Source organism: Schistocerca gregaria, chromosome 7 (assembly GCF_023897955.1).
Source record: "Schistocerca gregaria isolate iqSchGreg1 chromosome 7, iqSchGreg1.2, whole genome shotgun sequence".
In the NCBI taxonomy this organism is placed as follows: domain Eukaryota; kingdom Metazoa; phylum Arthropoda; class Insecta; order Orthoptera; family Acrididae; genus Schistocerca; species Schistocerca gregaria.
The window spans coordinates 131,074,372-131,096,810 of NC_064926.1; the positions used below are offsets into that span (position 1 = coordinate 131,074,372).

Consider the following 22,439-nt stretch of genomic DNA (forward strand, 5'->3'; position numbering starts at 1 on the left):
AGTGCCCCATATGTGCCCAACTGGAGATAGATCTGGTGACTGAGCAGTCTGAGGCAACATGTCGCCACTCCGTAGAGTTTGTTGAGTTACAACAGCAGTACGCAGGTGAGCGTTATCCTGTTGGAAAACACCCTCTGGTATACCGTTCATGAGTGGCAACCAACAGATCGAATCACCAGAATGACGTACAAATATGCAGTTAGGATGCATGTGATAAACACGAGAGTGCCCCTGCTGTGACACGAAATTGCACCCCACGTCATAACCTTGGGTGAAGGTCAAGTCTGTCTAGGTTGGTTGCATGCCCTCAAGTGGCATCCTAATCAACACATGGCCATCACTGATGAAAGATGGCAGTGCCTTTCAGGCAGGCCACTGCTGTGGTAATACCTGTCAGGCACTTCCCCTTTCATTTTGTTTAGGTGATTATCGCACATTTTCGATCACCTTTGGTCTATCTAAATTTTCCCTGATGATGTTAATCTGATGGACTATTAGCGTTAGTGTAAACCACTGATTGATCTCACAGTACTTACATGACTTGAGTATCAGAAGTAGAATTAAACTCGGATTAGAGACAGATTTTTGGACGCTGGAGGTGACCACGGCATTGGGGGCAGCTTTAGAACTTCACCCAGGCAGCAAGCGAGTCCACTGATTCTTTTGTAGTTACCGAGACTGGCCATAGGCTCCGCAGGGCACTGGTTTATGGGCCACCATTCTGACAGCGGCTAGCGGCCAAGCAATAGGTTGGGAATGCCGTGGCTGAATGCGAAATGACACTTCTTTAGAAACTGGGGGCGCCAGGCATCTTGGCGCTGGCTTAACCGCCTTATTAGCGAGCGGATATGGAGTGGGAGGCTGATCTACTGATTTTGTGTGCCGGTCCAAGGTACAGCAGCGTTGGGCCGGCGCCTGGCTAATGTGTTTATTACAAGAACAGCGTACCTTGTGAGACAGGATGATGAATTTCTCCGGATGTCGCGGTTTTTAGATGCACTGCGCCTCGACAAAGCGGCGTCCACCGAATCGTTTTATGGACAAGACGGAGATTTTTTTTTTGTTTTTACTAGGAAACTTCCTTCATCTTGTGATTCGCGCTGGGGGCTTGGCTGTAGGATCTCCAGCAACTGTATGCTGCCTTTTTTTATTTTTTTTTTTTTTTTTTTTTTTTTTTTTTTTTTTTTTTTTTTTTTTGGTCAGAATGTGTATTGCAATGCAGATCGGGTCTCCATGTTAGAAAGTATGATTGGCATGGTAACCACTGCTTGGTCATGATAGATTTATTCGAGAACCTCGGGGGGAACGGCAGTTTTTCGGAAGGTTTTGAGCAACAGGAGAGGAACAGACTTGCTTCTCAACTGTCACACACTACAGTCGCTAGAGCTCTTCCATTTCTATGGAGAGAGCAGTTAGTTGTAAAGACGTCCGGACACTCTAGCAGAACTTTATACTCTATCGGCCATTAAAATTGCTACACCACGAAGATGACGTGCTACAGACGCGAAATTTAACCGACAGGAAGACGATGCTGCGATATGTAAATGATTTGCTTTTCAGAGCATTCACACAAGGTTGGCGCCGGTGGCGACACCTACAACGTGCCGACATGAGGAAAGTTTCCAACCGATTTCTCATACACAAACAGCAGTTGATCGGTGTTGGCTCGTGAAACGTTGTTGTGATGCCTCGTGGAAAGAGGAGAAATGCGTATCATCACGTTTCTTACTTTGATAAAGGTCCGATTATAGCCTATCGTGATTGCGGTTTATCGTATCGCGACATTGTTCTCGTTGGTCGAGATCCAATGACTGTTAGCAGTATATGGAATCGGTGGGTTCAGGAGGGTAATACGGAACGCCGTGCTGGATCCTAACAGCCTCGCATCACTAGCAGTTGAGATGACAGTCATCTTATCCACATGGCTGTAACGGATCGTGCAGCCACGTCTCGATACCTGAGTCAACAGATTGGGACGTTTGCAAGACGACAACCATCTGCACGAACAGTTCGACGACGTTTGCAGCAGCATGGACTATCAGCTCGGAGACATGGCTGAGGTCACTCTTGACGCTGCATCACAGACAAGAGCGCCTGCGATGTTGTACTCAACGACGAACCTGGGTGCACAAATGGCAAAATGTCATTTTTACAGATGAATCCAGGTTCTGTTTACAGCATCATAATGGTCGCATTCGTGTTTGGTGACATCACGGTGAACGCACATTGGAAGCGTGTGTTCGTCATCGCCATACTGGCGTATCACCCACACCCAACATGATGGTATGGGTTGCCATTGGTTACAAGCCTCGGTCACCTCTTGTTCGCATTGACGGCACTTTGAACAGTGGATGTTACATTTCAGATGTGTTACGACCCGTGGCTCTGCCCTTCATTCAATCCCTGCAGAACCCTGCATTTCAGCAGGATAATGCACGACCGCATATTTCAGGTCCTGTACGGGCCTTTCTGGATACAGAAAATGTTCGACTGCTGCCCTAGCCAGCACATTCTCCAGATCTCTCACCAAATGAAAACGTCTGGTCAATGTTGGCCGATACGCCAGTCACTACTCTTGATGAACTGTGGTATTGTGTTGAAGCTGCATGGGCAAGTGTACCTGTACACGCCATGCAAGCTCTGTTTGACTCAATGTCCAGGCGTATCAAGGCCGTTATTACGGCCAGAGGTGGTTGTTCTGGGTACTGATTTCTCAGGACCTATGCACCCAAACTGCGTGAAAATGTAATCACATCTCAGTTCTAGTATAATATATTTGTCCAATGAATACTCGTTTATCATCTGAATTTCTTCTTGGTGTAGCAATTTTAATGGCCAGTAGTGTATTTTCGAGGAGGTAAGACAATCACTGGTGGGTATGGGGTTATATCCTGCAGGAAGACGCTTCGGCAGCGTACACATGCAGACGACACGATCTCGTTATCCACCGAGTATATAAGTAGTGTTGCGCAGCTTCGGCAAACTCAGAAGCCTATCAATCGTTTCCATGACCATCTTTTTTCATAGCATCCGTGTACTTGCGGTAGTCACTCCCAGTGTCCATTGCTTGATTGCTTATATTTTGACGCGAGAGACCAATCAGTGGAATGATACAGCAGTGTGTGCTTGCCTAGATTGCCATCCTTCCACTCACAATAGCGTCTCATTTTCAAGTAAATTGCGGATAGTTTCCCCAATTCTATTGCCAACCAACCTGAGTTCGTGTTAAAGTAATATTTTATATTTGAAGTTTCTGTTTATATGTCTGTTCTCTCTTGACCTTGATATTAGTTAATAAATCTGTTTGTGATGCCGAAGGTACTTGCTATTATTTTCAACGACATCCATTCTCATTCTCTACAATGTCATTTATTTCGTTGTGGGTTTGAAGGAATTAAATTAATTTTATGTAAAGTGAGCCAACTCAGCGGTGATCCACACTAGGGCCACTAGTCAAATTTCCTTGCGCTATTGATAAACGTGGCACCTCTTGGGTGTGGTGGTTATGACATTTTAGTCCTTTGGCAGACAGAGAACTGCCGCCACCATGGGCAACTTGCACTCACACTGAGGTAGAACCAAATTTCATTAGAAAACATGACAGAATTCCACCCTGCCCTCAAATGAGCTCTCGCTTCCACCGGTGAAGTCGCAAACGGCAGTGAAATGCATGCTACAACATTTCTAGTTTGGAGCTCTCCGTGAGGTAACCGATTTGTAAAAGTTCATTGTATCACTGTGGCGAAAGCTGCTACTCAGATTGCTGCTGCTGGTGCAGTACAATGCGCCAGAGTCAAAGATCGAACACAATGGTCTTCCCTCTCAGCAGTGCCACTTGGCCATGCGAAACCAAAACTTTTTTCAGCCATACTTTCTCACGGCCTCCACTGCCAAGTCTTTCTGCAATATCGCAGAATGAGCATTCAGCTTCTCATAGCCCTATTACACGACTTCGTTCAAACTCAGTGAGGCACTGATAATGGTGTCTTTGTCGCCATAAAAACATTCTTGACTAGAATCAACTCACCACATCCCATCTCAAAGGCACTGATGCTCACGACCGCTATAGCGGGTATTTATAGCAAACCTGATTTGTATCCTCCTATGCGACCAGCACAGAATTTGTATGGACACCACCTTGACATGTTTTTCCCTGTCATTGTCTGTGTGGCATGTGTGTATGCAGGCATAGCCACAGGTAACATGCTGCTCATAAATTCATGGATCGATTTCAACCAAATTTGGTACACCCATCACTTGCTATCTGGAAAGAAATATTATGAAGGTAAGAACCAGTAACCTATTAGAGAGGATGTGGTAATGTAGAGAGAGACAGGGTGGAGGAAATGGCCAGACAGAGAGAAAGAGAGAGAAGGAGAATATTGACACATATAGGGGGGAGAAGATGGAGAGAGATAAATGGTGAAATGGCTAGAGAAATGGACAGAGAAAGGAAAAATGGACAGAGAGAAGGGGCAAGAGGAGATGGACTAACAGACGACTGGAATAAAAACACATCCAGGAAATGCCTTATACTCACCTATTGTCCTACATTTTTTGCTTTGCTGTGCGTGTATTTCAGGCGTAATTTGCCATCTGTGCTTTCACCTCAGTTCAGAAATGATGATTCCTTCGGAATCTGACGTGAGTCCTGCTGGAACTGTTGTGCACAGCGACTGTAGAATATGTTTGAAAAAGGAAAAGGGACTCGGCATTCAGTCACAAATTCAATCTGTATCTTTTCCAGTAGATTTAGATTTAAGCTGATGAATAGTTATCCTCAGTGCCAGCTAAATAACAAAGTGTACAATAACAGATGCTAAATTAAAACCATATTGTATGACAGTATTGGCCGGCCGGAGTGGCCGAGGGTTCTAGGCGCTTCAGTCTGGAACCGCGCGATCGCTACGAATCGTGTTTAGGGCATGAATGTGTGTGATGTCATTAGGTTAGTTCTAGGGGACTTATGGCCTGAATTGGTAAGTCCCATAGTGCTCAGAGCCATTTGAACCATTTATGACAGTATTGACAAAATTTGGTAATGTATCAGTACCATTTAAATCGAATGATATATGGTTCGTCAGGCTTTTGACAATATGCTATTATATGATTTTAGGACTTACATGGCCAGGTTATAAGTGAGGCTGTTGTTTACAGAGCAGTACAAGCAGCCTCACCTTATGTAGAGCAATGTAATAATAATTATTGAGGATGACTTGTTACTCTAGGCTCTAACAATGTATTATTTTTATAAAAATGTTTTAGAACATTTTCAAGTTTCTTCAACGTAAATTTTATGATTATTTGCCCACTAATTTAGTGTTTTTATAATCTTCAGCATATGAAGTGTTTTTTGGCGAAATTGTTGATTTTAATAAAGGTTACTCGGTTTTAGTTTCTTGAAATTTAATATCAATTTCATTAAAAAATTGTACTTGTGCTTTTGAATCGATGTTAGTGGTATGATTGACTTTGTTCTACCATCATGATGTAAGCTCAGATTGCTTGTACTTACAAAGAAGAAGACAGCAACCAGCCACTATTAATAGTCTCACCATGTCAGTTTTAGACAAAATAGCATTGCTTGTACTGTTTTCTAAACGACAGCCTCAGTTACAATCTGGCCATGTACGTCCTATAGGCATAGGACAACGTGTTGTCAAAAGTTTGACAAACTTGCATCACTCGATTTAAACGGTGTGTTACCAGACTTTGTCAATACTATTCTACAATGCTATTTTAACAACTTTTAAGTAGTCTACGGAATTTTATATAATTGCTTTTTTTTCTAGCACTGAAGATAAACTACCCAAGAGCTGAACTCTAGCTCTGCAATAAAAAATACAAATTGCATTTGCGACTGATTACTGAATCCTTTTTCAAATTATTAACACGTCTGTGGTGACTAGTAGCAATGCCTGGAATGCCAATGGGTCGTATGAATAAAACAGAGAATATACTTTATACTCGAAATTTCGGAGAACATTATCAGGTTCGCAAGAATGAAGTGAGTCGGAGAATATGCTTCACCTGAGGATGTTCTCAGTTTGAGTAAGAGAGTGTGGGAAGTTGCTCAAAATAAAGAACGTTCACCAATTTCGTATGAATAAAACTCGGGGCTTCTCACATGCAGAAAACATGCTCTGTTTTTTTAAGTGGGCCCTGTGTCGGTAAGTTGGGCTATGAAAGGCTAAATGTGTTTCGCAGCAGTGGCAGTTGACCTCTATACATTGTCTAATATCGTACTTACAAAAATAAAGGAATGATTAAGAAAAAAATAATTGAAATGTCTGGAACTTGTTTTTTGTACCCGTTTCTCGGGAACTGTACACTATGTTCCAGAATTTTACACTTTTTATGGACACCGAATGTCTTGCGTTTGTGTACATCTTTCCGGTCTGTATTGTGCAGAAAACTGTGTGACTACAATCATTTGCGCAATGACTTTGCAGTCTCGATGTATCCGTAAAAAGTTATCAGTAGCATCATTAATGGCTTTCATTTCATGTTGTAAATGGTATGAAGAAGAGTTAAGTTACATTGTATGAAATGACAAGTTATTTAAGAATGCCTACCGTATGGTTCTATCCTGTTATATAGGCCATTTAATGATCTAACAGACAGTTTTAATAGTAACCTGTGACCTTTCGCAAAGGATGCACTTATGTATAAACCAGTACGGCATTCGGTACCTACCGGTACAATGTGAAAAATTCTGCACAAGTATCTGGGCAGAACTTGATAAGATTTCTAAGTGGCACATAGATTGTCAACTTACTTCAAATGAATACTATAAATGTAAAAATCTTACATTTCGTGGAACGAATACACGTAGTACCTAGGAATACAAGGTACTACTACTTCCTACGCATCGCTCCTACAAGGATTGCGAAGACAAAATGGGCGAGTTCCAGCGCGCACAGACGCTTGTAAACAATCATTCTTGCGTGAATGGAGCGTCAGCAAGCCCTAACAACTGGTACAGTGGTAAATAGAGTCTGCCATTTATTGACATTCGACTCACAGCCGGATCGCCATATTGCCAAAAATGGCCGATCCGTCGCATTTTGCATGGATCGTACGAGCGATCAGCGATCGATCGCTGGGATCTGCGATATATGTCTGCGATTTTTCAGTTCGCGAGATTTGGCGACAGACTGCTCCGATCCGTCGATGTTGTGTGGGGCCAGTAAACGTGACTTGAAGTGTTGGTAGCCATTTGTGAAAACAAGAACTTATGATTTTCCAAACTATCAAATAAAAGAGGTGAGTGAGCCTTACGTTTATCGAGGTATCCGTTTTTTAATTCATAAAATGAAACCTATAATATTTTGTGAAACTGAGCCGAGAAATTTAATATTTGGTCGTGAGCGAAAATAATATTTTTACAAGTTGAGCTCCAGAGGTAAAAACTGATGATCGGATATGAAAAAATTCGCAGTATGAGATATTATGGTACTCCTACATTGAAACAAACCTTATCATTCGATTCAGTATATGGAGTTAATGGACTTTACATACAAAAATTAATTTTGATGTTTAATTTTGGCTAAACGCTCCTTGCTACAAAATAAATCGCGGAACATTTGAGAATGGGGTCCACATCTCGAAACCGGCTTTATTTTCACATTAACCTGACAGTGGCGCAGAAAGAATGTAACATAGTTTTTCTCACTTTTGCAGTATGTAGTTTTTAGGTCAAAAACTATTGTGGCGTAATTGCATGACGTTTAGATATACTGCAACAGGTGGCATATTTTTTTTCCTTTGTTACTAGTTTCGCTACTGGACGCGATTGTTTTCAGGAATTATTCTGAAGAAAGCATGATTTGGTTCAAGGCTTTGCTCAGTACCACTGCACATTAGGACATTTGAGTATGCGAAGATGCTCACGTGTGATAAGCGAAACCAGTAATAAAGCTGTATTCCTATTAAAACGCGATCTAAAGCTGTTGACTTCCTAAGAGTCACTGCAGTCCCTGCGGGTGATTCTTATTTTGCTAGTTGCTTTTATTTTGATTTTGCCCGGATGCAATGATACTTTACATTGTGTTGTACACTTCCGGGTACGATTTTACAATGATCAGCAAAAATGAGCAGTACGATAGAACTGGTGTTCTGATGAAACCACTCGATTTCGTCGTGATAGACTGATCCGCAGCGTACACCCGAGTCCTGGGTTATGTTGGAAAGCTGTAATTTGGCTGTTAGTTGACGAAGCCAACAAATGTGAATGACAAAGGTTGTGGTAACTGACTTGCTTGTATAGTAGCCTAATGCTTACGTTCGCGCTGTATTTAACGTACTGTGCCGTTATAATGTATTTTTCATAAAAAAAAATCAAAGATAAATTCCGAATACCTAACTTGGATTATGGATAAGTCTCCAGCGAATATTTCGTACATAAACTATGAAAATTTGAAGTGGTGTCCACTACCTACCTAACTTGCCTTAGAACACAGGCCGAAGAAAGGCTATTGTAGCGTTTGTAAATTTGACTAGAATACACTGCCTAAGTTTAAAGATAGCAGGGATAAAATACAGGGAGTGAAAAGACATTCATAGATTGCACACTAAACTGTAATTAGAACAGTTGAAAGAGATGAAAGGGATTTAGGCAGTGGCATAATCTCTACTTTATATTATTCAAATGTGGAAACAGAATTAAAGTCCAGGTAGAAGATATAGCTTATAACTTTCACTTTTGTCGATGACATTGTAATTCTGGTAGGAATGGCAAAGGACTTGCAAGAGCAGTTGAACAGAATGGTTAGTGTTTTGAAAAGAGGTTATAAGATGAATATGAAAAATAATAAAATAGGGGTGGTGGACTGTTGTCAAGTAAATGACTTCAAGTGGTCAATGAATATTGCTATTTGGGTGTCAAAATAACTGATTAGTGCTGATGTGAAAATGATATAAAATGCAGACTGGCAGTAGCGAGAAAAGTATTTCTGAAAATAGGGATTTGTTTGCAATGAATATTAATGTGTTTGGAAGCCTTCTGAAGGTATTTGTTTGAAGTCAACCCTTGAATGGAAGTGAAACTAGATTGATTTGCATTTTAAATAAGAAGGGAATAAAAGCATCTGAAATGTGGTGCTGTAGAATTAGCAGTTTAACTAATGAGGAAACAGGGTCAAGAGGCATGTTTCATACGTCATTGGATTTTGCCAGTGATGTAATGTTAATGGTTGCTGTGACATCATGTTTTCATCCATCTATTCAGAGTTTTGTTGTTAGTTAGCAAAGCCAACAATTAAGAAGGAAAAAAAATGGTTGTGGTGACAGTAGCTTAGCCTGAGGAATAGGTTATGTTGGAAGGCTACAGTACAGTTGGTGACCTAATGAATGTGATACTTAAATAACCAGGTTATGGTGACACTGATTTGTAGCTTTGTTTGAGGTCTAGGTTAGGTTGGAAGGTGATGTTTTGGTTGTGAGTTGTCAAAGCCAGTGTATTGATTAAAAGAAATTGGCTGTGTTGACAGACTGATATGTAGCTTGGTCTGTTTGAAAAAATTACCACTAATATCACATTAGTCACTATTGTTTACAGCATTTTTAAAGACACTTATTGCACAGTATGAGTAATAGAAAGAATTGATATGACACATCCTGAAACATGGTTTCATCAGTTGGGTAATGGAGATAAGTGTGGGAGCTATAGGTTGGAGAGAGAGAGAGAGAGAGAGAGAGAGAGAGAGAGAGAGAGAGAGAGAGTGAAGTGAATGTCACCTGGAGATTAAGTGGTTTGCACAGAGTAGACTAGTGTGGAAAGTTGCATCAAACTTATCACTGGAGTGAAGACCATAACTAAAAGCTTATAAAATGGATAACAGAAATCTGTGTGAAATTTAAACATAGACATTTGTTGCACCTACAGATTTCTAGCTTAGTTTAAAAGACTGCTCATGCTATTTGAATTAATCAAAACACAAATGATTCATTTTCTTTTTGTTGTGAGGTATTTGTAGTAATTTGTGACTCAGATTACATTTCCTATCAGACTTAAATATCATATAATAATGCTCTGTAACCCAAGAAGCTCTAAAAAAAATTACAGCCCCATTTCATCTTTCCAGTCTTACGAAAAGTGAGTGGCATGTAAGATGAATACTCACTCACCTTCCTGAACAGTACTTGCTAACTGCTTCTCACTGTTGGTTGGGGTATGGTAGTAGGACCACAGTTTCAATTGTTACGAAAGACTGATCTGCAACATAGCCCAAAGTCTATGTTAACGTGGTTATGAGCTGGCAGAGCCAACAAACATGAATACAAAATAAAATTCTGGTAACAAACTGACCTGTTATCTACCCATAAGTCTACTTTGTCTCCATACTTAATTAACTTTTCCTTATCAATTGCTACAGCTGCAAGGTAAATACAGAAAATCTTTATTATATAATGGACAAATCTCTGGCAAGTAGTTTGGTTCTTACATTCTACATAAATGGCACAACTATGAAAACATGAGGGCGAGTTGAGGAGTCACTACATAACTCTTGGCTCAGTTAGGCTTCAGTAAAGAATTCGCAGAGGTGGTCATACTGAAAGACCTCCCAGATGAAGTCTCCATTAAGCCAAGCAAGAAAGAGATTTTGGTATATTCTGTGACCTGACGGAAGCATCTGATTTTGTCGACCACAAATACTCTACTTGGCAAGCTAATATGTTATGGCATTAACCCATTAGTGCCGGAATTAATTTTTTTGTGATTTTTTTTAAAAAATGTGTTCTATTTAAAAGGCATAAATTATACAACTGAGTTGTTTCGATGAAAGTCATTACCGCTATTAGCAAGATATTTGATGTTGCCATATGGCAACGCTAGGTGCTTTCACTACCTAAATTTATATGGATTACAAATTCAACTAAAATAAGTAGGTTATTGAAATTACTTATTACATATACAAGTTTTGTGCAAATTTATTATTCAGTCTTCATCAGACAATTGATACTTTATAACACAGTACAATTAATAATCAAAAATCAAATCTTGAACTGAGCATTATTTTACATGAAATGGAATAAAACAGTTAATACAAAATTCCACATTACACTTTGAACACATTGTTCTCACAATAGATTTACAGTCCTTGTGTGCACACCTTTTCTTCTTCTTTCCTTCTGTGTGCTGGACGAGATGGTCAGTCATATCAAACTTAATTGAATCTGATATGCGGCTGTCGGAACATGCCCTTGATGCAGATGGTCTCCCGGCTCCTTTTGGTAAAGCTTGTTGTCTTTGCAAGTACACTGTTGCTACTTCTCTCTTGAAATCAAGCTGAGAAATGGTTTGGTTTCCTGTGTTATTATACAAACTCCAACTGTTTTGTATGGCACATCTATCATCCATGTAAAGAGACACCAGAACCATTTCTTGCTTCTTATTGTAATGCGATAGCATGCTAGATTCTGATCCATCTGATCAGTACCTCCCATATATGTATTATGTGGCCACCAGTTTTGGTCTGGGAATCATTATATTTCACTTTTTTAGTTGCGAGAATCTCTTGGCTTGGCCAACTTCTTGTGCACCACATGAAGAGATCACTGTGACAACTGAGTTGTCCAGCCACTGCACATACAATAATCAATCATTCTTCTCTATTGCTGTCTCAAAATAACCGATATTTCTTGGAAAATAATTTTGGGGTTCAATAAACACATCACCTTCAATATTGTCGTTATAAAGAATATCCAGCACCTCAGCAAGTGAGAAACCTCTTCTAGAACAAAAAAGAGAAAATTTGTCCTTTTACTGAGTACAAGCACCTAGCATTGCCACATGGCAACACCTCTGTTCAACCGGCCTAAATGAACATAATTTATTTCAGAGCAAGTAGTAATCTCCAAAGAATATACATGTAAGTATTTAAAGCACAACCAAACTAAAAAACCAAATTATATATCGTAAGTTACTGTGTAAAACATACTTACTCGAACTTATACTCCATTTTTGTCATTCGCCAAACGACGACTTCAAACACTGCTTACGCCACAAAATTGAAATGTATTGTTAAAACTGTTGCATTGTAGTGATCTTTAGTCTTGCAGAATGGAATCCAGTGCTGCCAACACTCTCGCTTCATTGATGTCGTGGAATCAACGATTGTAATGTGTTGCAAATGTTGCCATGTGTCAACACACAGTGCTAATGGGTTAATCCCATTGTTTTTACATGGGAGTCTTTCCTTCACAGTGCACTGTGTGTGTGAAATTCTTCGAGTCAGTGGATAACTTCTTAAAATTGAGTCAAAAGGCAGAACAACTTATTGAAAAACCCTACTCTGCATGTTTTACCTGTAGAAGCATCTCTCATGATCTTGACGTAAGACAAGTATGGTAACTTTTTTCAGATCTTCATGCCCTGTTGTAATAATTTATTCAGCAAAAGCAAGCAGTAATCATATTCTGTAAATCAGGTAGCCACACATCTTGTGGAAGCTTTTAAGGTTCCTTGAATTCCGTGAGAGTTACTGTTTAGTTAATTATTTTTATTGCTGATAATAAAGAAAATCAATGTCAGTTGAACTGTGATGCACGGTTGCAATACGTACAGACTTTGCTCATTGTCCAGAGTTCAGACTGCAGTTGTGTATTCTGATGAGAAGGTAATAACTTCCTTCTAAAATAAAGTAAGGAATAGGGAATGGCAACCAGTTCAAGAGGAAAATTAAAGATGTGCCTTACTGGCCACTCATCCTGAAAATTGTCTGAGTATCAAATTTCAGCAATAGAAAAGTTCTGTTCACTGCATGGCAGTATTCATCATAAAACTGCATGACACACAGAAATGTACTGTAAACAAAATTCAAAATTTATACATGTAACTGTCATTTTCAAAGAAGACTTATAATAAGTTTATTTCAGCCAAATAGCCATATAAATTCAAAGTACAATGATGATAAAAAAATTAGAAATTTTTCATATTGTGATTTGCATAGTCACTTATTGACCATGTCATTTTGGTACAGAGCTCTATATGGTCATGTTTGCATATTTGATGAAATAGTTTACACTTGCATATTTCATTTGGTTCATGATATGATGCATTGTTGCAAATAAGGTGGTGGAAACCATCAGCTGCCATTTTGATGATCACCCGTCTCATTTTGTAGTTTTCGTTTGTCCATGTTTGGTAAATCATGGCACCAGTGTTGTAAAATTCTGGAAGTAGGTATTCCCTTTTTTTCGTTCGAAGTTTTAAGTAGACCGTCCAAAGAGCCGCTCTTGGGTAGCATCAGGTTTGTCCATAGATCTGCAGTGAGGAAGGATTCCCTCGCCAGCAAGTATAAAAGTCTAGATTGTGTTGTTTTGGACACTCATATTGCTTTATTTATGTAGGTTACCTTCACTCTTTCTAGTGTTAGGTTTTTCATTGTAAGATGTGGTCCAATAATTTCCTTGCTGTAAATCAGTATTGGGGAGATTTTGGCTCTGACTAGTGCCATTGCTGCCTGTAGGCTAAGGGATTGCATTGTATTTCATGGATTGTCATTATTGCTCGTGATGATTTCTCTGTGACAAGTTTTATGAAATACTTCGCAGTTTTTTGTATTGTGACCCTTTAGATACTTGGAGTCTGGTATAATCTTCAGTTTTCTCTCCCATTTGAAGATCTCAGCTGATGCAGGTGCTCTTCCTCTATTTCTGAGTACCATCATTTCTATTTTCGCCACATTTATTTTGAAGATGTGTTTGACACACCAATCTTCTATATCATTTATGGCTTCTTGTAACTTTGCAGTGTCCTTTGCACCTATTACAATATTGTCTGCATATGGATAGGAGGTTACACCCTCGCTTTGGGGTGTTTTACACTTTCTTCCACTGCAAGGATAAATAAGAGGACTCAGTGGATCTCCCTGTAGTGCTCCGTTTGATTGGAGTATTGGCTCTGATAGGGAGAGGCTGTCTGATATCTTTTTGTTCCATCACAGTATTGCGTTTTAGTTTTTTCGTCATTAATTTAGTGTTTATAATCTCAAAGGCTTTTGTGAAATCTATGAATACTGCATAGAATGTTTCTGTGTCTTAAAGGGCTTCCCATACTTTCTTTAGTAGGAAAATATTAATCTACTAACAGAGGGGATATTCCATCTAAAGCAGGACACACTTATGATATTTAAAAGTTCTGTTTAAAATTTGGAACTTCTATAATTTTTTTTGAAAATGCTAGACTTACTGTATGGCAACAATGGATGGTGACTTCTTATTGCTTTCCCTCCATAATTTGTAGGCATTTTTAAAATGCCATATGTTTTTCATGTGATGACATTGCGAATTATTTGAGATTTTGGACCTTCATTTCAACTAATTGGTGGGTAAGAATTAGCATATTCTTATTTATATTACTGTTGTATACTGCAATGCATTGAATAACGAGTATAAAACAGAAGTAACTGAATTATAGGTTGGGATAAATAATATACAACAGCATCAACTTTCATGTGACGTGATGTAATTAAGTTTTTATACCAAGAGAGATATTAGAGATAACTTCATCTTGTTCAGCAATTTACTTCTTAGTGTGAATGTGTAACTAATATCACTACTAAAAGTTTCCCAATTTCAATCAATATTGTAAAAACAGAAAATTAAATGTGTAATGAGAGTCCTGTAATCTGAGTCACAGTTGTATTATTTTAAGATCAGAAGAAGATGCCCTTAGCAGCAGCAGGAGAAAGACAGTAGGCGGAAGGAAAATATGAGAAATTTAAGAAAAAGCATCTGGAAGAAGCTCAAAAAAGGCAGCAGAATCAGAAACAAAGGCTCTACAGTTGAGTAAACATAAGCAAGGACGTTGATTAAAAGAAAGCTAAAAATAGGGTGAGAGTTAGAAAAAATGGGCAACATAAAAGATCTGCAACCTAGTAAAGCAAGTTTGTCACTGTATATGTCACAGTGTGCTCTGGATAAAGCCATGGCTAGTGCTGCAATTGCTTACATTAGCAAGGTACTGTCAACTATACTTGAAAATGTGAAGGTAGTTTCAATCTGGTCAGGTGGACCTGCCTCACAAAAACAAATATATTCCTGCTGCTGTACCTCAATGTCAATCATTTCAAAATAGGGAAATCTATTAGAACTCATTTGCTATATCCCATGGTAAAGGAGCCACGGATGGAATTGGTGCAGTGGCAGAACGGATATGGGGAAGGCAATAAAAAATTTAAAATTCATAATAGGTGAGGCTTTAACTTTCGGTCAGGTAGTTGCAAGTACCACAACTATGCAGGTTTTTTGTGTGTGTATTGATGAAATTCAAGGAATCAGTGTGAAACTTAATCTGGCTCAAATATTTTCTTCAGCACCATCAGTACCAAATACAAAAAGCACTCACTGCTTTCACTACAAGAATGGAGAGTTAAAAACATATCTGCTGTCTCAAAAGAATTTTGCTGCTGCAGGTCATAGTGTAGAAACTATAGAAAGTGTGAAAATTCGATACTGGTACAAAGCAGAATATGACAGTAAATTGAATGCTGGGTGAGCATATACATTTTTTGGAAATTACTACTCAATCAGTGCAATGGAGTATGCTGGTCACTATTGGAAATGGCCTGTAAAATATGATGAAATTATAAAGAAAATTAATCCATTTGTTATTGTCATTGCGAAAGGATATTTTCAGTTCTGACTTTTAATTGAATTTACAGTTAATTTTTAAAGACTTCATGCTCTTATAATTTTTCATTGTGTTCGAAAAGAAAATGTTAATGTTAAGTTTCTTATTTGACACACAACATTGTATTTTAATTTCTCTACTTGCAGTAAAAAAAAGTTTCTCCAACAAGAAGTAGCAAGTAACATGAGTCACGGAACATTGAGCCACATGCCTTTTTTCAATAGAGTACAATATTTCACATGGTATAAATATTTGTAGACATCTGTAATGGTGTCATTTGACTGCCAATCTAATTTGCATTTTCTGTGATAAAAACTAGATCCATACTCCTAATAGTTTGAGGACACTTGACCTAAAATGCACATTAGGAATAGGATGTCCCAAATTTGTAACATGAGTCACAACATAAATTACATTCTTGTTCTTTAATTTTAATGCTCTTGCTTGCTTAAATAACACTTAAAGATCTTTGCCTGAATAACAATTTATGATGATTATTATTATGACTGTGTGTGTGTGTGTGTGTGTGTGTGTGTGTGTGTGTGTGTGTGTGTGTGTGTGTGTGTTAAACAGAAGCTTTCTTTCCAAATTTCCTGATTAAGATTGGGTGGTAAGTGTGAATAGCTCAGCAAGCAGTACAATGGTTTTTTTTACACAGTATATATAGGCAGTCCTCCCCCCATGGACCTTGCCATTGGTGGGGAGGCTTGTGTGCCTCAGTGATACAGATAGCTGTACTGTAGGTGCAACCACAATGGAGGGGTATCTGTTGAGAGGCCAGACATGTCGTTCCTGAAGAGGGGCAGCAGCCTTTTCAGTAGTTGTAAGGGCAACAGTCTGGATGATTGACTGATCTGGCCAGGTAACAATAACCAAAACGACCTTGCTGTGCTGGTACTGCAAATGGCTGAAAGCAAGGGGAAACTACGGCTGTAATTTTTCCCGAGGGCATGCAACTTTACCGTAGCATGGAGAGCTTCATCAAACCAGTCTCAGGACTGAAGACCACAACATCATATAGGTAGTTGCTTATTGCTTGTCTTATATTAATGTATACTTTGACATGGGTGTAGCTAAAGTGTATCTGATAGTGCTGATGGCTCTTGCATTGCATGATGCAGTTGGCAGTTTATTAATGTTAATAGTAGCCATCAGGTGATAGTGCACCATAGCCAATGAGAATTGCTGAATCTAATGATTTCTTTCAGCAGAAGCTATTTACAATTTGATTACACTTGTTTCACATATGGAGAGTGCCAGAATAACTTTTACTGATCTATCTATTATGACTTTTGTAGTTGGTTACTGATTTTCATATTTATTTGGTGAATGGAATAAACTAGATGGGTTTGACAGATAGATCTGCAGTGAAGCCTGAGGCTGAAGTTAGGTTGGAATGTGTCAATTGGGTTGTGGGTTGGAGAAGCCAGTGAAAGTGAGTGGATGAAAACTGGATGTGCTGACAGTCTCCCTGTAGTGAAGCCCAAGGCATGTATTAGGTTGGAATGTGACAGGTGGATTGTGAGTTGGGGAAGCCAATGAATCTAATCACAGAACTGTGATTGCCACAATAGATTGATTTTTAGTGTAAGCAGAGATCTATTTTCTGATAGCAATAATCTACTTGTATGTCATTTCTTTTTATTTTGCCAGAACTTCTGGTGAGGTGGTTAAACCCTGAACCTAATGGAACAAAATACCAGGTACCTTTATTTATGAACCATGGACAGATGTGAGCAGTGTTATTCCCCACCAACATGGGACTCGAGATTCATCACCTTCAGTTCCCATTAATCATCATGCTAGATGTTACAGAAATCGGCATTGAACGCAACAGCTACCAAAATCATAATCACCTCATCCCTGAGTGTTTCCTTCTTGATGAGGCCTACAGAACATGGCGATTGATTAAATACACTTTTTTCTCCATTGACAGGCACTGAACACGATGCGTAACAGTGGTGTCTGGCTTGCAACTTGCTATTCTGAGTTTGGAAATTATGGTTACCATTTCTCCGAACTGGCTTGGACATCAGATGATGTCAGAGAAGCTGTTTCGCCCAGAGTCCCCCCCACAGTTCATGCCTATGCAGGAGGACCAAGAATCAGTGCTCTGCCAGATGAATTGCTACTGCTCATCTTCTCACACATGACCTTGTCTGAGAACATCAACATTTTGCAGAAGGTGTGCACTCGATGGAAAAATCTCGCACAAGATGCAAAGTTATGGCGTCACATGGAATATGTCATTAGGTAAGGAGTAAAAATTGTCTTGTTATAACTTTCAGTAAATAATTCTAATTATAGTTATTACCATGTGATGTACTATTTCTGATTTTGGACAGTAACTAATTTTAATTATAGCTGTTGTAATGTGATGTAACATTTTTGATATTGTAAAGGATACAGTGAGACTGATAGTGCTTACCTCTCTAAATCCTTTGTAATGAAATATGTAAATGATCACAATAACACCCTTTGATTCTGAGGCTTTACAAGCCATTCCATGCTGACTGTTCGAGCTTCCACCTTCCCAAATTTTGTTGAAATTTAGTATGTAGACTCCAAAACTTACTAAATGTAATTCCACAAGTTTCTGAATTTTTTGTCTGTTTGACAAGAGATCCTATACTAATTCAGTGTAGTTTTCCTGTGGAACTTGCTGTGTCAACACATTGCTAAGTATAGCAACAAACTTAAAAATCCCAGAAGTTAAGGTTGAACAGTTTGGTTATCACATTCATTCAAGTTTGAGGAAAAATTAGTCTTATATTTTCCAGAGATTGTCCATTAATTTTTTTCTTGAACAATAACCTTTTTTAGAGGCCTCCTGTTGTAAAAATGTAAAGGAGAGCTGGTTCCTGCACCCAAACCATGAGCAGTTCTGTCACCAGGAGAGTAAAATTTGTGCACAAGTGTACTGGAAGATATCCCTATGTTTGCAGCTGTCCTGCACACCATGGGTCCACAGCTTTAGTCCTCTGTTTTGAAACAGGCATACAGTTTTAATTTAGTGGTCACAAACAAAAAGTACAAAGCAAAGAACTCGTGCTATTTATTATACATCTGTAAGAGTGGAGTTAAGAGCAGTCAGAGTAGTTACAGAAAGGAAAGGAACACATTTTTCTACATTGCTCAGCATTTTGTAAGCCTTTTTGTTAATATCTCAATGTTTGGAGTGAAACTACTGCTCATTAGAAGGATTGCTCCAGTCAGGTAAACATAAGGCAGGCTGCTTCTGTTATACTGTTATATTCCTTATAAAAAAAGCTTTCACTCATATTTTTTAGTTCTGAACATATGCAGAGTCAGTAGTTATTATAAATGACAGTGGAAACTGCTCACAGGCCGTCTTCTTGTACCTGATTTCCAAATTTTCTGCAATGCAAAACTTCTTCCTCACCATTTGATTACACTGGAAGTTGGTGAGCTCAACCGAATTCCAAGAGGTGCTTTTTCTATACACACTATAGGAGGAGTTGCAAGAATGTTAATCAAATTCAAACTGTAAGTTGCTCACAAAATATGTAGTCAAAGTTTGCTCTCAGAGCCTGTAGTGACAGATTCATCAAAATATTTCAGTTTCTCCTTTTCCAGGTGTTTACCACTTTGTAAAGTGCACATACAACTTGCAGAAAATTGTGCCCCCTGTTGAAACTTGAAACAGTGCCAGGGACTTTGGTAATTCGCATGTCCGGAAAATTTGTGTTGAGATATTCAGATGCTTTGTTGGTTGGTAGAAATGCAAGAACTAATACAAAGTTAGTCACCAAACTCATTTACTAGTTTTCTTTGTCTGTGCACATCCAAAAATGTTCAAAAACTCCATTGTCGGTGTACTTCACAAAAATAAGGCGTATCACCATATTCACAGAACATTTCTTCAAAAAAAAAAATGTGGACTACGATTGCACAAGAATGTGTGATCTGAGTATGTCAATTGTCTTTACAACTGCGTCAATGTGGCCATTCATTTTGACAGATTTAGCCAGTGGATTAACCCCATGTAGAACTCATCGTATTGCTGCTATTTCCTGCTTGATGCCAACTTCTTTCAGGTTTTGTATCACTGGAGCAATAACATCAGATTTGCAGCAATCATTGCAGGCATTACACCCACTGTGATAAATAAAAAAAAATTGATATAGGCCACACTAGTCATTTGAGTTATCAAGGCAATAAAATATTTTGTCAGTCCATAGTTGTGCATTCAGACCAAACTGAGGAGTTCCTCATTCATGAACTTAGCATCAACACCTGTCACTAGCTCTGTAAGTTAACATCATTCCACCAGTGCATTCATCCAAAGCCAAATAGAATAAAAGAAACATTGTTCATGTTTCCATTTCTTCAACACATCTGCTATCATTGATCACTCTAATTGCAGTAGCATTATACAGTACAAGATTTTCTTCCTGTATGTGACAGTGAGGTGGTGAAATAGAAGGCAAAACCAACATAACACATTATAAATAATACTAATTAAAAAAAAATTACACATGGAACTGGAAAATGGAAATCAGCATATGGTATTGTTGTCAGAGAGGCCTCAACTGGATAAGTTTGGCTGCCAAGTGCAAGTCTTCTTTCAGTTGATGCCATATTGGGTGACTCCTATGCTGGTGATGAGGATGAAATAATAACACAACACCCACTCCACGAGTGGAGAAAATCTCCAACCTGTGTTATGTCTTTAAAATCAGTTTCTTTATATTTTCACCCTGTCTTTGAAATTGTTAATTATCCTATGAAATCAGTTCTGTTTCCTATACCAGTTATACTTATTTTTGGCAATACAAAAATTAGTAAATGCCAGTTACAGAAATTTTATTTGAAGTTGCCTAATCATTTTGTCTTTATCAAATGTGTTTGTGATTTGACTAATGTTTTATACATAAAGGTTATTGCAATCTGACTGCACTGTCATCTATGAAACTCTTTGTACTATTTAACTGTAATATTTTTAGTAGCTTTGTAACCTTTGGAAAGTGAATTGGAGGAAAGCATTTGTGAAAGGTTTATGGAGAAGATGTGGGGAGTCAAGTCTGGGACTTGGCTCCATTGTAACTATCAAAAATGTATTGAAAATTTGGTGATGTTTGATACTGTTCATGAATTTTGATCAAAGTGAAATACCCAGAGTATGAACTTTGAGTAGTGTCAGTCAAGAATATTAAGTTTATTTAGCCTTTTTATTTTGATAGTGCACAAAGCCTCTTTATTGACATAATTGTTTTATGAATGCATTACAATGAAGTATTGCCCTCAGGGAAAATATTTTCTTCTGGAACTCGCCAAATATGTGTCATCCACGTAGAACATACCCTGCTTTATTACAGAATAATGAGCTGAGCCATTGTCAACAACTAACTTACGTATATTGCAACAAACAACATGGGTGCTACCTACCTACCTACATAAAAGCCCATTAACAGTATTCCTTCATACACATTGAATATTCCAGATGTGTTCAGCAGAATTTGGTTGCCCTCTGTGGAGGACAATAATTTAGTCGTGTAGTGTCAACAGTTGTTCGTCACTTATCAGACATTTTCTGTCATACATAAATTGTCTGTAGTGATTAAAAAGTGATGTTGTAAAGTGTAATCATGGTTAGTGCTGTTCTGTAGTGTAATTACAGTGCTGTGTGTTGTTGCGGGGATGTTTTCTCAACCAAGCACTTTTCAAAACATAGTGGAAATGAAACATAAATACATTACACTTGTGATACAACAAAAGCATGACATCAGTAATTATATTTAGAAAGGAGAGAATAGAAATAAGTTGCTCATGCTGAGCAATAAGGCTGGCTGCAGTGGTCTCGCGGTTAAGGCGCTCAGTCCGGAACCGCGTGACTGCTACGGTTGCAGGTTCGAATCCTGCCTCCGGCATGGATGTGTGTGATGTCCTTAGGTTAGTTAGGTTTAAGTAGTTCTAAGTTCTAGGGGACTGATGACCACAGATGTTAAGTCCCATAGTGCTCAGCCATTTGAACCATTTGAGCAATAAGGGACAATCTGTAAATATTAAAGACAACTTCCCAGCCAAGATCACATTATGTATTACACAATGAAAACTAGCGTACCTGTCATTAATAATTATTATTATTACATGGACCTCACTAAAGGTTAATACATGTGGCCAATTTGCGTTATAAATGTACTCTATATCTTTATTAACTGGATGTTGCTGTAAGGTGCTTTGGCATCTGAATGTCAAAACCAGTATATACAAAATGATCAAAGTTAAAACCAGCATTTACAAAATGTTTTAAGTGCAACTGTGTCATATTACAGATCACACAATATATCACTGGTAAGAGTGCTGGTAAAATGCCTGCAGTGGTAGCTACTAGAGAACACGTTGACATTTAGTGCCACCAGAGGTCACTTGTGTATTCGTGTCATTGTCAAATAAAATTGTAAATATGTAACTTCAATAAAAGTTTGGTAATGGTACATAATTATAAAATTATTTTTGTAGCTGGTGAAAGCTAAAATATTTTCCAAAATAATTAATCACATACATAGCAGTATGCAAGTATAACTTTAAGTGAAAAAGACAATATGTAATTAAGAATACAGCCTAAGCCTCTTCCAAAATTCTACTTTTGTACCTCACTACAAGAAAATAATTCCTAAGTAATATTTATTGACACCACAAGGTCTGTTCAACAAATTCCAGAACATTCGTAATCTCACGCAAGTGGTGTGTTGGTGCAAAATGTGGTTGGCATCCCCACACACACATGTTGAATGTGTAACTGCCAGAAGTTACATTGTTGTATGTCTGTTAGTTATTG

General features: G+C 38.4%; 1 protein-coding gene across 3 annotated transcripts in view; it reads left to right on the forward strand.

The window, feature by feature from the left end:
* Positions 1-7,160: 7,160 nt before the first annotated feature.
* LOC126282033 (F-box/LRR-repeat protein 7-like) overlaps positions 7,161-22,439 on the forward strand; it is a 241,728-nt gene continuing 226,449 nt past the window's right edge. For 2 of the 3 annotated variants that reach the window (XM_049981440.1, XM_049981443.1), the window contains exons 1-2: positions 8,076-8,242; positions 17,574-17,890. In XM_049981440.1, coding sequence (XP_049837397.1) covers positions 8,234-8,242; positions 17,574-17,890 — 326 coding nt within the window. In that variant the 5' untranslated portion in view covers positions 8,076-8,233. Of the gene's footprint in view, positions 7,267-8,075; positions 8,243-17,573; positions 17,891-22,439 lie in introns of those variants that run through there. The other variant, XM_049981442.1, reaches the window with a different exon arrangement.